The sequence below is a fragment of the Amphiprion ocellaris genome, chromosome 7 (assembly GCF_022539595.1).
Source record: "Amphiprion ocellaris isolate individual 3 ecotype Okinawa chromosome 7, ASM2253959v1, whole genome shotgun sequence".
NCBI classification, from domain to species: domain Eukaryota; kingdom Metazoa; phylum Chordata; class Actinopteri; family Pomacentridae; genus Amphiprion; species Amphiprion ocellaris.
Window position 1 is genome coordinate 31,193,741 of NC_072772.1, and position 16,396 is coordinate 31,210,136.

General features: G+C 38.1%; 1 protein-coding gene across 1 annotated transcript; it reads right to left on the reverse strand.

Annotated features, from left to right (window-relative positions):
- Nucleotides 1-62: 62 nt before the first annotated feature.
- On the reverse strand, nucleotides 63-13,929 carry ddx6 (DEAD (Asp-Glu-Ala-Asp) box helicase 6). The gene is made up of 14 exons (XM_023283575.3): nucleotides 13,781-13,929; nucleotides 12,410-13,007; nucleotides 12,246-12,309; nucleotides 11,827-11,931; nucleotides 10,229-10,358; nucleotides 8,749-8,895; nucleotides 7,450-7,544; nucleotides 7,179-7,301; nucleotides 6,924-7,052; nucleotides 6,600-6,716; nucleotides 5,987-6,050; nucleotides 5,384-5,485; nucleotides 5,101-5,280; nucleotides 63-3,259 (listed from the first exon to the last, which is right to left on the reverse strand). Exons 2-13 carry the CDS (start codon nucleotides 12,604-12,606, stop codon nucleotides 5,105-5,107), a joined length of 1,449 nt encoding a protein of 482 aa, XP_023139343.1. The 5' UTR covers nucleotides 12,607-13,007; nucleotides 13,781-13,929; the 3' UTR covers nucleotides 63-3,259; nucleotides 5,101-5,104.
- Nucleotides 13,930-16,396: the final 2,467 nt, after the last annotated feature.

The following is a 16,396-nucleotide window of genomic DNA, read 5'->3' on the forward strand; positions in this document are numbered from 1 at the left end:
AACATACTGACACCTAGCTTTGAAAGACCTGTTAAACAACTGGAAAAAACACTTCAGACACATTAAATTTCAGTGACCTTTATTGAACAAAACTTATTCCAATCCAGTATCCAATATTATTCATCATATCTCAACTGTTGTAAAATTAACGTCACTGAAAAAATTGCCAATTGAGTAACCAAATTTGGAATTCAAAATAAAATGAAAAAAATTATGAACTCAGGTTTTAAATTTAGAGACATTTTAAGAAAAGGTGTACTCCACTTTAACATGTCATTTCAATAACAAAAAAAGCAAGATCTAAGGGCAACTCTTTCATACTTTTTAATACCCCCATTGCCAAAACTTTGGATCTTTAGATCACATAATCCTGTTGAAGTGCCCACAGGCCCCTCCCCGCGTTATTATACTGATGCATCAGTTTTGAAAGAAATCCTAAAAAGGACTTGTCACATTCCCTTGACAGATAAATAAAGGGACGGCCAGATTTCACACAAAAGCTGTGTCTTCTTAAATGTGTCGCAACTATCAAGAGGATGAACATGCGCATCAGGGCAGCAAAGTGCACTAATTTACCCACCCACAAATTTAAACACCTTAAAGAATGAGACAATTTTGTAAGGAAAACAACCCAATTAGTCACCAGATCTGGTGCAAGATGCTCTCGTCTCAGACTTAAAGGTTCTCGACATGGCAGCCACTGGCAGTAAACGCAAACCCATCGGAAGGTAGCCGTACGCTGAATCTTTAAAGATCACACATTTTAGCCTTGAAAGCATTTGCTGCAGCGATTACTGCCAGTGGGCTGACAAGAAACAGACAGCTGCCAAGTGTCTGCATATTCAGATCGCTGTTCACTCAACTGATGCTTAATTTGACCTTTTTTTTTTTCTAATAAATACAGCCCCCCTACCCCAAATATAAGTCCAATTGTCAAATGATATAGTTATATATATTTCTGGGACAAGAACAGAAGTCTGTGAACAGGGATCTGAGTCCTAACCAATGAGAAATACATGGGAAGTCATCAACATTGTCACACTTATCTTTAGAAATGAGCTTAAATTAAATGAACAATAATACTTCTCATTGATAAGAACATTCAACAAAGCATCTCACCATAATAAAGGGAACCTCATTTACACAAAGGTTCTGGCTGAACACAGATAGGACCTTAATGCAAATCAAAGGCTGTCATGTTGCATAGAAATGCAAAATTGTAATCCAATCCCCCCCCCCAAAAAAAATAAAGCAATAAAGGGCAGAGAAATAAGCCATAAACTCAGCAGGCTGAGATGCCCGAGTTTTTTCTTTTTTTTTTAACAAGCAGTCCGACCAATAGTAATCTTATAATCCTTCATGCCCGTTCCCCCTCTGTGCCAATATTTTTTTAATTGTCTGCACCATCATACACTTCTCACTTCTCTTCTATTTGGGCATCATGAGTGTACAAAAAGCAGTGCAGTCAGTGTTTGCCTGAATTCATCTCTCTGTGTTTAAGTGCAGCCTCAACCTGCTCAGGTTGTTTTTTTAAATGAAGCTTCTTTTGTTAGCTGTGTGCACGAAAACCAGCTAAGTTGCAACGCACAGAGGGTGAATTCCTGCTACATGTTAGGTCAGATGTTTCGTTTTGTTGCGTTCGGCCAACATTCTTTAAAAAGGAGGAAACTAAAACAACAGCTCCCCACCCCCTGGCATTAGGAAGTCAAGTAGCTGTGCTTAAACGGGGCATAAATCAACGTAACAGCTAATACCTCCCCCAAAAACAAATTATCTGCCAATTCAGCTGCACTGCAGCGAGTAGTACTACTACGTGATAGAATATTATTTTCTCTTCCAACACCAGCACTCAGTATAACTGGAAATCACAGAGTGTCTCAAGAGTCCGTTTCACAAGTCAAGGCTGGTGACAACAAATAATTCATTACTCAAATGCACAAGCTTAAGAAAGCCATCTGTCTACACTCAGCACTTGTTAACACTGGTAACAGGAGAAGCAGGGCAACAATTTAGACTCTCTCTCTAAGTGCATCTTTGAAGAATAGCACTCATTAAATTTGGAGGGGGCTAAAAGATTATCAGGGATAACTGTCTCTGAAAACATTCCATGAACAAGGTCATTTAAATGTTTTAGATTCTAATAAATTCTGCAACTTCTAAAATTATAAATAAATTCACAGGCCAATATTGCAGATCAAACAAACTGGCAGTTAAGGAAAACTGTCTCCAGTGCTAACAAGAGAGAAGGGGCGGGCGGCTTTTCAGTTTGTCAGCCAGCCTTTTGAACTTGTTTAAAACAATCTTAAAATGAAGGTATATACACAAGGTGTAAGATGCGCCCCTTATGTCGGCTGCACGACTCGCAGAATTAAGTATGGCCATCCATAGGAAGGTGAAACACAGGACAAGAAAAAAAAAAAAAAAAAAAAGCATTCTCTCCAAATAAACTCCACCGAAACAGGAATCCTCATGACTCATGGTGTTGCAAGGCTGCTTATTAATTTTTAGTGTTCTGAAGCTGAAGACAGAGGAAAGGGTCTGGGTCTCTCAGAAGCACAAGTTTCTTCACAAGCAACTGGACAGTCTGGCTGTCTCTTGGAAAAAAAATCCAGCATCTCTGTCCATGGAAATCCAAGTTTGTCCTCATTTACCAGCCAGATTCGAGTTCAGTTAAGCCAGCAAAAAGATGATTCAGACCAGCCTCCCTCCAAATAATCTCCATTCCTCACAAATGGATGACCAAACCGAAAAACAGTAATGAATTCACCTATTTGGTCAGACGTTAAATTAGTGTAACAAATTTTCAATTAGGTGAACATGAATGCGTGGTATGAAGTGAGCGAGATGGCGAATAATGACGGGTTATTACTTTAGAACGAGTTGAACTGCTTGTTAAGGCACTTGATACAAATTGGTTAAAACTTCCAAAATAAAATGTGGAGAATGGAGGGTGTCGTATCTGGGTCTGTTGGTGCTGGCTTCGTGTCAACGGTGGATATGAATCATCACAATGTGCACTGATATCATTTTTCGACTTGGTCCCATACTTTCCTCCCGGTGCTTATGTCTTCAGGGTGTGGTAGTGCAGCACAGGGCCTTGTAAGAAGGCAGATGAGTTCTTCCAAAATGCGTTCATCAAAATACACACATTCCCTATGGTGGCATCCAAAAAAGGAAGACAGACAGAAACTGTACATTTAAAAAAAAAAGATGTTGGGGGATGAAAATGGATACAAAGGGGAGTGAAGGATGGACTGATCTGTGGAGAAAGAAAAGGGAAATTAGATTAGACCAGATCATATTTAATTAGTACATCTTACTGTTATCACACCTACATTTCAAAGGTTACTCAAGAAATAACAATGGAATCTGGGAATTTTAAGAAACAGTATCTGTCCCTACTGCCATCTGTGCAGTTTTCCTGAAAAATTTTGGGCTTCATGCACATGATGAAAATTAGAGTGTACTTTAATTATGGTAATACATAGGTAGCTGCTATTTTTTAGGGTTGTATATCTAAAGATAACACATTGGTTTAACAAACTCAGGTTTAGGAAATGATAATGCCGTGGTGTTCTGAAGCTCTGCAGTGTTGCGGTGCACTGTGTCATTTTGACAATGTAGCTTTGCTCCAAAAACTCTGGTAGTCTTTGTCAGACCGAGGTGACCCTGTGAACACACTGCTACCAACTGAAGCATAAACTCAGCTTTTAATTGGTGGGACTTTGTCACCTTTCCAAAGCTCAGGCAGGAATGCTTAATAGGGTTATGTACACATTTACCTGTAAAACTAAAACCATTAATCACGTCTTCTGCTAAATTAATGATCATCTTAAGCGACCCAAAGCATTTGCTTTATGGAAATTAAAGAGTAGTCTGGGCTTGGACTGCTCAAACAATTACCCTCAAATCAAATAACTGCATTCCAATTAGCTGCAAGCACCTCTGTTGCCCTCTTTCATACACACATCTGTAATTAACACAGGCGGCCAGATACACAAATGCATGTAAACTCAACTAGCTGTCAAGTATGAAATTAATCAGCAACTATTTTGATAATTTATTAGTTTGTATAGTTTTTTTTAGGAAAAAAGTGAAAATTCTCCAAGTCTAGCTTATTAAACTTTAATATTTTCTGGTTTCTTTCCTTCTGATGATAAACCGAATCTGAGTTATGGACAAAAGAACTTACAGGACATCATCTTGGGCTTTGGGAAACACACACATTATTCAGCATTTCTTTCACATTTTATAGACCAAAGAAAGAATCCAGAAAGTAATTGAGAGCTGAATTGGCAATGAAAGTAATAGTTGCAGCCCTACAAAACAGATGTTAATGGTTCTGTATCTGTCTTCCATCTTTGGTTGTACAGAGCATTGTACAAAAGCTGCAGCTCTCATTTTACACGCGTAGTGACCATTATTTGGACGTTAAAGTGACACTGTCATGGAATAAGATCATAAAATGCCATCAACGTTACTTTAGAGAGTAACTTGACGACATGCCAAAATAAAACCTGCCTGTCAGGTTTGTATGGTTTTTGCACACCTCTGTCTTTACATCTGTAAGAAAGCCCACTAACACCACTGTACAACTGCAATTGTGATATTAAAATTTATGTAAATACATGCACTACAGGAGACTTGGTATTAACAGATTTTTAATATTAAAAAGGTATGTGATTGGAGAGAAGGTTGTTATTATCAGGAGACTTGTCTGTATTGGGAATAAAAGTGCAGTCTGGTCACAGCACATTGAAATTAAGCGCTTTTAAACAATAGACCTATTGCTCATTTTCCTGTCCAAATCCTTACTTGCATCACTGTACATTATTTTTGCCATGTTTGAAAAAAAAACTAACTGATCTTTCTCAAATTTTCACTTCGCACAGCAGGAGAGAAACACAGTCCTGGTATAATGTACAGCAAGTAATAATGTCTGAGTTTCATTTAGTTGTGCCAGTAAGCAGAGCACTAACACAGCAAGATTTAATGCTTGCTATTCATCAGCTTATTTATAAATGTCAATAGAATGGAAAATTGAAATATAATAATGTAGTTAGGTCTCTTAGCTATCCTCGAAGAGGTCTATGTACTCACTGGCTTATGGCTTGACTTCTTCGCCGCTCTCGCTGTGGTACTCTGCCACATATAGGCTCTTGTCAATGATGCCAGGGATGGGTTTGATCTCTGTTCCAAGCTGCTCCTCGATCCCTTTCAGGTTGAAGCGATCATCGTATGTGATGAGGTTGATGGCGAGACCCAGGTGTCCAAAGCGGCCTGAAAATTAAAGTGATGGGTTTAAATAACTTAACAGTTTACTCTGTGCCCAAAATAAAACTGTGTGTAGAAGTACAGGCCAAAAAACCGTTACAGGCCTTACCGGATCTACCAATGCGATGAAGGTATGTTTCTCCCAGCTTGGGAAAGTCAAAATTGATCACAACATTCACAGCCTGAATGTCAATTCCTCTTGTGAAGAGGTCTAGAAGAAACAAAAGAAGAAATTAAACATATTATAATGGAGAATGTACATTTTCAGGAAAGCATACAGTCGTTAACAAAACACACGCTAGTCACAACAAACAGAAATAAGCAGCAATTCAGGTTGTCACCACCATGACGTGAACGCACCAGTAGAGTGAGTCACATCTACATTGGAATTTTCACTTTCATTTCACTTTCTTTAACCTCACATTTCTATCATGGTTATAAAACCTCCTGTTACCAAAACCAGCTGTTTAACTGTTTATTCTTCCACAGACAACATGTTCATCCATCCATTATCTATACACCGCTTAATCCTCACTAGGGTCGCGGGGGGGCTGGAGTCTATCCCAGCTGACTCGGGCGAAGGCAACTCAGACACTTCAAAATGTAGACATATAATCTGGATGTATTTTGGAGTGTCAGTGGTCTCACAGCAGCTTGTAGTTCATTTCACAACAGCTGGTAAAGTCTTCCAGTACATGCATTTATCACTTACCAGTGCAGACAAGATTCCGGCACAGGCCATTTCTGAAGTCGTGGAACACACGGTTGCGATGTTCCTGACAGCAGAAGAGAGAAAAGTGAATTTAGATGACGAGAACACACAGCAACATGTCAAATGAAGCTCATAACATGGTGCTTTCCACAGCTGTCACACAAATCAAAGTGGCATTTCTCTAAACTGGCTATTTATTACTAAAATATTTGTCAATAATACAGTTTAAATGGATATGTTGTGTTCTGCTGTCAGTTCAAGTTGTGAAGTTTTTATTTGTATCCCTATTTTTTTTTTAAATACAGCAGAGAACGCCAACAGAAAAACTTAGCCTGAAGGTGCATGCTACGTGTATGATAAAAGCTAAGCCTCAAAGCTCAGCTGTCAGGTGTCATTTTATCTCTTCAGGGCTGCATGTAGAAGCAGATGACAAATAAAAGGCACTGTTGCTTAAACACATTCCAGAAAGCACATTAAGTACAAGGACATTCATATCTAAACAATGTACCACTTAAATGCACACCAAAAGCAAAACTGACAGCTGTTCTTTTATGCATCATTTGCCACGTGTATTTTGGTCTATTTTATCCCTTAGGCAGTACTCTGAGCTGACCTGTCTCATCTTGGCATGAATGTAGAAACATGAATAGCCAAGCTGGGAGATCTTCTTGGCAAGGAGCTCCACTCTCTGAGAGGAGTTGCAGAAGATTATAGACTGGTTGATCTGGAGCTGAAAAGAGCGATAAATCCAGGTGAAATTGACTTCTAAGGTCCCACGCAACACCACATACATTCTACAGGACTGGTAAAAATACTCTCTAGTGAACAGGATATTTATGGCTGGTAATCAAGCAGGCTTTTTACAGTGCTCTCTGTATGACACAACAGAAGAAAGTCAATTAAACAGGATCGTAAAATGCAGAAAGACGTCACTCACCCTGGAAAACAAGGTGTTAAGGCAATGGACTTTTTGCCTTTCAGTTACATAAGCATAATACTGAGTCACACCCTTCAGTGTAAGCTCCTCCATTAGGTTTATCTCATAGGGCTTCTGCAGGTGCGCATTCTACATTATGTGGGAACAAAAACAGATTGTTATGTTCAGGTTAGGCTACAGGTTATTAAAGGTAAATCTGTTGATAAGCATACGGAAAATGATGACAAGTAGGGATTTAATGTCAGAAAAATGTACCATAAACTTCTGCACGCTGAGAGGGAAGGTTGCAGAATAAAGCAAAATCTGCCTCTGTTTGGGCAGGAAGCCCAGTATCTCCTCCATCATGACTACAAAGTCCTGAGACAGGAGTTTGTCAGCCTTTTGAGCACAAGGACAAGTGGGGGAAAAAGACATTTAGTTATTTCAAGCAGCTGCTTAACTTTTCAAGTCACATTGGTTTGTTTAGAAAAGGCATTAAAAGGTCAAAAATAATGAAACTAACTAACTAATTAACTATTTAACTCACTTCATCCAGAACAATCATCTGCACTTGATTGACTTTGGCCACTCCTTTCTTGATGAGGTCTAAAATCCTTCCAGGAGTAGCAATGACCACATGTACTGTAAAATAAACAAAATAGAAAATACACTCATTATTTTTTACAAAATAATGGCATTATCACTTGGCTGAAGACTTAAAATGTATACATTGACAATAGTCAGCCACTGAGGCCTTTATGGTAGAGAACGCTGTATTCACTACTTCGAGGAAAATATATTCATATTTGGTAGTATTTGCTCAGCCTGGCATACTTCAATCATTCACATTAACTGACTGCTAATAGTTCAGCTGTAAAACCACCAGAAATATTAGAAAGAAGAAAAAAAACACCACTGGCATACATTAGCAGGTTTCCACAACACATTTCACTGTGCAGGTTCATAATGCAAAAGATACACAAATGCTAGAGTCAATAATTAAGACTTAAACAAGAAAAGCAGAAAGCCCCCTACATCGTGTTTTTGTAATGCAGGCATTACGTTAAAAATACATTTGTTTCATGATCTGCATTAACTATTTGCATGACTAGACAGGGACTTTCCACACACCAGAAATCATGCATAAGCCACACTGACATGCATATATCCAGGTGTCCAGGTTTCAAAATATGTTTATAAACAATCTTGAAAATTACACATCCTTAATTTGATATTTTAATGTTTTTACACAACAGGGTAGGTAGGATTTTTTTTAAATTCACCATCACTTAATCAGCCTTTCTTTCATTATTAAATAATCATAAGACAACATTCAGGACATTACTAGAGATGTACCAGCGATCTGGGTATATTCTATTGATATACCCAGATCTTGGATATTGTCCTATCTGCTAAAGCAAGCCTTTACTCTACTGGCACATTTGTCTGGACGATCCGCATTGTCTCAAATTTCAAGCTGTATGCAGATGTCCACAGAGGGCAGCAGAGCAGACTCACAACTTCAACATGAATTGGCCTTTAGTCAGCACACAGTACTTTTTAAAACACATTGCTTCACAGATAATGATATAACCCTAAACATCCCCTTATGATTACTATTAGGTCATAGCGTACTGAATAATTTTATAAAGTACATTTATTAGAAAAACAACCCAGACACATCCACTGCCTCACCAAACTGGCTAGTTCAGAATAAGAGATTAAGTATCTGCATAAGTATTTAAGTCATTCATATGTCACTTATGTATGTATGAAGACATTAAGTGAAGAAATCCCACAACATCTCAACCAGATGACCACAATTTGTTTAAATTATGAAGGTTACCCGTTTCATCGAGTCTCATGATGTCGTCACGGAGGTTGGTTCCACCTGTGGTTGCCATTACCTTCACTCCACCCATGTGTTTGCTGACCTGGATACATATTTGGCTTACTTGCAGAGCCAGTTCTCTGGTGGGCACTATGACCAAAGCTGGAAAAACACAGGCACTTGTTTAAAAATATATCTTGGAATAAAAAGGATTAAACCTAAACCATCTTAATCTCACTCAGGACACATGAAGAAAGCTTTCACAAACCATTATGAACAGTTATGTCATACTAACTTCAAGTACAAAGAGCACTTAAGCTTCACATAATGTTACCAAGACACTTGATTAGTGTTGTGCTTTTATTTAGGTATAACATGCAGTAACAACAAAAGGTACACAGCAGATGATCATGTAGGCCTATGGCTAAAACTTCAGTCTCTCAGGTAGCACCAGCGCTAGAGTTGATGCCATTGCTTTGGTTTTGTGCTGAAACGTAACATGAATTGTCCTTGAAATGTTTTAAAATTCTTTTGCCATCAGATATTCATAATCAGGTTAAGACAAAATTATGAGACAAGTTATCTAGGTCAGAGTGGAGCACAGTGCATAACTCAGACAACAGTTAATCAAGAACAGGAAACCTACTCTTGGGATAATTTAAAAACAAATAATACTGATTAAGATTTATTGGTGGAACTTTTTGTTCTGGAGAAGAATTTCTGATTCAAATTTGGCAAAAGGCATATCCTTTTAACCAAACATCTTGGCTTTATCCCTCACCAGTGCACCACTCCTGATGCAGAAAGCTTGTGGGAAGAGAAGCTGCTTACCAGGCAATACATGAGTCCCTGAGCAGCTGCGCCATATGCTCTCTCAGTGCAGTTATAAAGTTTAATGGTTAAAGTTTGTAGAGGATGTTGCAAGCCTTGTGTTGCCTGCACCAGCAACACAGCATCCAGCGCTCTTTACAGAGTGCATGCCGTTGTTTTTTTGTTATCATCCTTGTACATTTTTGGCCAACAAAACTCTGCTAGTCATCGATGTAACATACATTTTTTTTGTTAAACTGCACTTTGTCGCATCTGTCACCCTGATCAATCGATAAATGTGATAATTACTATTAGAAATCTATCAAATATCAAATATTATATAATATTCAACTATCAAATATATCAAATATCCACATTTGAGGCAGTAACAGCTGACTTTTTTTTGCATTAATGGTTTAAAATGTTAGATTATTAAAATAGCTGTTAATTGTATGCCGTTTATATCACTAGCTGTTTAGATGCACAAACAACATCTTCATACGACTTAGGACCCACAATATGCAAAAGTGTAGCAGTTTTGGGCATATTGATTTTATTTTCACTGACATTTTTGGTCCTCTCCATCTGTTTTTGTCCAATACTCTGGATGAATGACTTTCAGCCTGGGTAAGATTCAACTTTCTGACATTTACTGGGAGTGCACAGTGAAAATAAGCTTCCTCACCTTGTATGCAGTCCTTCTTCAGGTCAATGCGTTCAAGTAAGGGAATGAGGTAGGCTCCACTCTTTCCCGTGCCGTTCTTGGCTCTGGCCAAAATATCCCTTCCTGACAGTGCAATGGGAATGCTTTCCTCCTGAGCACAAAGCAGATGAATAAACGATGAATACACAACACTGCTTTTTACAGCCAAGTACGATCAGCAGCAAATTATGTCGGCTGTAGCGAAACACAGTTAACATTCAATAGTAAGGTTTGGTCAAGTAAAATATTAATTTAATAGTCCCAGTTCATTTGCCCACTAATAGGCCATTGAGGCTGCTTAGTGATGTGGGTCAAATCCATACCTCGGGGGTGGGGGTGTTATCTGAACGGGTCAATGCAACCTCTTTCGTATCTTTCCTTCAGAACAAGTGAATATGAACAGAGCAAAACTTAACTTTACCTGGGAGTTACTTAATGTAAGAGTGTGATTCTTTGGTTTCCCAATGAGGCCTGTAAACCTGCAATAGTGAAATCAGCAGCCATCTCCTAAATGGTTACATTTGGGTCAGACTTGTCGCATGTTCCCGTTAGCGTGCTCACAGTGATAATGCCTGTACTTCAAATTTTTAGCAAGTATAGTGTTTATCATACAAAAACCTCTTTTACAGTGCATTACTTAGCACTAAAGACAAAGCATAAATCAGCTTTGCAAATATGTAGTCAGAAATAGGAGTTCCAATATATTTCACAAAAATAAGAATCTGAACCAGTGATGGAGCTAAACACTGTCAGGTGTCACCACAGTGATCATCTCCACCATCACGAATGTCTGTACCAAATTTCCTGGTAATTACTCTAAGAATTGTTGACACTTTCATTAAAAATAAAAATGGCAAACTCATGGTTGTTCCACATAAAAAGTGAGGGGATCAAATCAGAACAAATAGCCTGGGAACCAATAACGTGTCAAACCACCCACCAGAGATATTTCATTCTAATTCATCCTCCATGGAGCATGAATGTCAGTACAAAAATTCATGACAACTAATACTTGTCATGATACTTCCATGTGGACCAATGAGGTGGAGTCACAAAGCAACAAACACTGCCAGATGCCCACAAGCCATTCCCCTTACCATGGCTAAAAATAGTTTAACTTCAAGTGCAACCACTCGCGATCTTATTTGCTGTATCACCAGAGTCTGACCAAATCTATTCCAATTCTGTCCAGTTTTTATTCCCTAACCTTTTAGACACCCCCCATTATCAGGTTTAAACTTTATACTGGAATAAGATACTTGGACTAAAAACCTTTGGCATGAAAACACAGCATACTGTATTAAGACATATTAGAGACATTTCATGACAAAAGTTAAACTGTTTTTTCAGCAAACTGATGCACCAACAACTTTAAAATGGAGCTTTTGGTATGATTTTTAATTCAGTAAAAGGCATTAAAGAGCTTATAGCAATGAGTCCAAGTCAAACAACTGGAACAGATACTGGGATTCTTCTAATGCACCAAACGTAATAATTATCAGAACGTGCACTTCCGGAAGCGCAGACACACCTTGTTAAGCTGTCAAAAGAGATCAAATCAGAGTCGTGTCTGAATGTACCTGGATTGGAGATGGCTTTTCCCAGCCCATCTCAAAGATTCCCATGAGAAGCTCCCTCTTTAGGCAATAATCTTCAAACTCATTGCCTTTAGTTGCGGTCACATCCTGTAATCATCACAGAATGATATCAAAATAAATGAGCAGCAAGCGAAAATGATATAAAGACATTGCTAAATTGTATTCAATGTCACTGAAAAAACTAAAAAGAATTGTTTGGATGGAAGACCAGCAGTACTTGTTGTGGCAACATTGATTTAATTGAGAACTGTTTGTTGAACATCATTTAAAAAAAAAGAAAAAAAAGAAAAAAAAAAAAGACTAGAACTTAAATAAGACAAAAAAAATGGCACAAATAAAAAAAATGGGTATAAATAATTTTTACTTTCAAAGCAACAAAAAGTCAATGATCTTGTACCAACCGAAGTTTTCATTCTCATGTCCTTTGGGGGTAATTTCAAATTTTTCTTCCAGTCATCTCCAGGTCTGTAGAGAGTAAAAGGGCATAAATAACTGACCATAGTAACTCATCAAAATGCAGAAAAGAATGAGTCTAAATTCTTATTTCCAGTATGACATAACTTACTTGATGACAGCGTTTGTTGTGGGGGCTGGCTGGGAATTACCATTGTTGATTGTGCCTTTCATCTGGTTGAACTGCTGCTGTTGAGGGCCTCCTCCACCTCCACCTGGTGCTCCAGCAGGTTTCACAGAGCCTCTGGGCTGTCCATTCTGGTTGGACAAGCCCAAAATCACCGGGTTCTCTGTCCTGGCGGTGCTCATGTTTACTTATATTAACGTTTATGTCCCAACTCCAATGAAACCTTTAACAGTCTCCAGATGAAGTGAGTCCACTCTGCTGGGACCACTTCAAAATTTAAGCCTGCCCTTGCCTCTTGAAACCTCAATAATCAACAAGATGTAAATTTTAAATCTTTTTCTTCCTCAACAGTGTTGTTATTGGGACATCAAGTGTCAAGAAACAAGTATCTCTTTTCAACTTTTATAAGACTTCTAAGCATGGGGATTAAATTAGGGCTTAGCATAGGTTTAATTTGCCAATATTATCTGGAAAAATATACATCAGGAGGGTTTAGCGAGCTTTCAAGTTTTGGCCAACTGTTCAGCTAGCCATCTTGTTAGCTTAACTGAGCCGCTGTGTCCTTTCTCAGGTCTGTCCAACCCTGAAACATACGAGACAGAGAGTTAGAAATCACATCAGACGAAAAATAAGACAAAAAAATACAATTACGCTGTGAAGATCTGCTGTTGTTGGGGTCAGTGAGGGTTGTGAAGTCGATAGTTAGCTGGTCAACAGCAGTAACAGCAGGTGACTGGCCTAACGTCAAAAGTTAGCCGACATAGCGGTGACTGTTAATGTTGTGTAGCTTAGCTAACAATGACAAAATAGCGTAGATATACGTAGACTCAAGAACACTGGGAGATTAAGTGCACATTTATTAATTAATCGAGGCCGTCTGAGAAGTCAAAGAGATAAATGGACAAATAATTGACTCGACAGAAGCATTTTCTGTCCGTGTAATCCAACTAACTAGCTTCGAAGGAGAACGAGGCTAGTTGACTTTCTGCTAGCCACCGACACGACTAACTAGCACACAGGCTAAAGTTAACGGTGAGCGGTTTCGGCAATAAACGTTACTACTCTGAATTCAAACATACCTCTCTGCTACAATCTTAGTGCGACTATTATTTGACCATATCTAACTTTAGCCTGCACACCAGACTGACGCCAGTTTTCCACCGTCAACTGGTATGAGCTAACGCTGCCGAAAGGAGATTGTCGCGCTCGGTCTGCTAGCATGCTAACACCAACTGGCTAACGATGGCGAAATAACGCCAGCGGTGAACTCGGTTATAAAAAGTCACCGCGACGCAGTTCAATATGCGGCAGCGAGCTATCTGCGAACGGAGACGGCTTGAATGTGTCCGCGTTTACCTTGGATAACTGAAATAACCGGTTCCGTTTGCGGTGTCCGTTAGGTGAATTCGATTTCTAGCTGACTACGAAAGAGTCTTGTCAAGCAGCCGTTCAAGATGGCTTCCACTCGTATTTGAACCCGCCCCCATCAGCTAATCAGCTGATTTCATTTCAAATCAACCATCTACCTTTAAGGAGTCCAGTCAGAATTATGCGGTTAAACGTCTTCTGTCGCTAAAAATATCCACGCGGCTGCATGTAGGGAGCTTATGTTGATAATCTGCACCGCCGTTGTTGTGTGTAACTCAATCTGACGTGACTCCTGTAACTGGGTGACATGTTTTGACTGTTATGTCCTTAAGTTACTGTAGTTACAGAGATTTACCGAGTGTCACCCAACATGCCATGAGTTTAGAAGCTGCGCAGCTACTTTTAATGATTGTGCTATAAGTTGCATCTATGGCTGTGGCTTTGTATTGAACCGTGCTGCTGAACTCCTGCAGTGTGTGTTTAGTGAACATCTGTCATAAAAGCACAGCTGGACATATTCATAGCCACTGAGGTAGATTTATTTTGAACATTTGTGGGTCTGGGGGTGTTTCCACAATAAATGTGATGCATCAAACACTAAATTTCCTGCATTCTGGTGCATTTTAATGCACTATTTTGGGCATTTTCTGCATCATTTTACAGTGGAACTGTATATTTATGTAAAGAAAACTCCAAAATTCAAGCACAGTGAGTGAATCCTTTGCTGCTGTCATGTTTTTATTGTGGTGGGGACAAATGAACATGTTCTAAATATTGCATCGTACATATTTTGCAAGTAATTAGCACTAAATGCATAATCTATTCTTTCTGTAGTGTGTGCAGTTTTCTTTTAATTTGGGCCTAAACAGCAAATATTCAGATGGATTATACGGAAACCTTTTAAAGTCACTTTATTAGGGAGAGTAAGAGGTGTTGTTCTGGTTGGAAAAGTGGAGTTTGCCTTTAAAGAGTGCTGAAATGAGAAGTTAGATTACAGAGCAAACTGTAAAAAGAATAGGTTTGGTATGTAAGTTGTGTATCTGCAGTCTGTGAGCCCACAGTAGCTTTTATTTTGTTCAAGTCCTTGTTTTGTGGCACTTATCCAGGTCGTTTTCTCCTAACTAGATCCTTGCTTGTGTTGTATCTTCTCTCAGATGTACGTCGCTTTGGGTAAAAATATCTGCTCAATGAAATTGTAGAATTCTAGAAGTAACCACAAAAATAACATCCAGTAGCTTAAAAGGGAGGCACACTATAAAATACTACCTAAACACTTTATTGTATGAGGTTGCTGCAATCGTGAACACAATATTTCTTTGGGACAGAAATCTGAATAGAGGTGAACGCATAAGAAAAGCATCTGTGGTTGGTCACAAGTTAGTTCTGCTCCTAGAAGCCCTTTAAGTGGAATGTAAAAATTAAAAGCTGAAATGTGTTCTATTAAATATAATTTCATGTTAAGAAATTGCGTGTTTTAAGTTAACTTATTAGTAATAACTTGGTGGGTGTGTTAAATATCCAAATTCGTTGTCGAGTTTTAATTTCCAAATGAACTTCTTGTGTTGTGTGTAGCCACTTCCCGTGACAAAGAAAGTTTTATTTTGAAAGGTTGCTGACCGCACGTAGCGAACTGAAAATCAGACGGTCTATGACGGGTAAGTATGGAAGCCCGTTTCTGCCATTTAAAAAAAAAAGAAGTCACATGCTGTCTCATAATTATGAGATCATAAGTCATAATTATGAGTTTGTATCTCATAATTATGAGATAGTAAATATCTCATAATTATGAGATAGTAAGTCATAATTATGAGTTTGTATCTCATAATTATGAGATAGTAAGTCATAATTATGACTTTCTATCTCATAATTATGAGATACTTACTATCTCATAATTATGACTTACTATCTCATAATTATGAGATACAAAGTCATAATTATGACTTACGATCTCATAATTATGACTATCTCATAATTATGATATACAAAGTCATAATTATGACTTACTATCTCATAATTATGAGATACAAAGTCATAATTATGAGATCGTAAGTCAAAATTATGACTTTCTATCTCATAATTATGAGATAGAAAATCATAATTATGAGATAGAAAGTCATAATTATGACTTACTATCTTATAATTAAGACTTTCTATCTCATAATTATGACTTTCTATCTCATAATTATGAGATAGTATGTGACTTTTTTTTTCAAGTGGCAGAAACGGGCTTCCATAGATAAGGATCACGAGAGATAAACAAAAAAAGTGATGCAGAAGTGGAGATAAACAGAGTAAGGTTTTATAAAAATATTAGCTCCAGTTGAAAGTGACAGCAAGGTGCGGTAACTGTTTTCTCAACTTTACGGTTTAAAAGAAACACTGTGGTATTTGTAAAGCAAGCTAATGTGATATTTCTGTGTTTTTTCTTTTTAGTTCTAACTTGCAAAACTTCAAGTTGGTTTCTGACCTGCAATCACAATAAAAAAAAAACAAAAAACATTAGACCATCAATCCTGGCTTTGTAGCAATTGTCACTACAGCTGCAGCACCTCTAACAAGTAAACAACACGAAAAGTCTTTTTGAACGGCTGATCGCTTTAAATT

Excerpts from the sequence above, each read along its gene's own strand:
- ddx6 (XM_023283575.3), bottom strand. The coding sequence starts at position 12,606 with ATGAGCACCGCCAGGACAGAGAACCCGGTGATTTTGGGCTTGTCCAAC. Across the intron at positions 8,896-10,228 it reads GAAGAAGGACTGCATACAAG|CTTTGGTCATAGTGCCCACC; the intron begins GTGAGGAAGCTT and ends GTGTTTTTCCAG. Across the intron at positions 5,486-5,986 it reads CCGGAATCTTGTCTGCACTG|ACCTCTTCACAAGAGGAATT; the intron begins GTAAGTGATAAA and ends TGTTTCTTCTAG.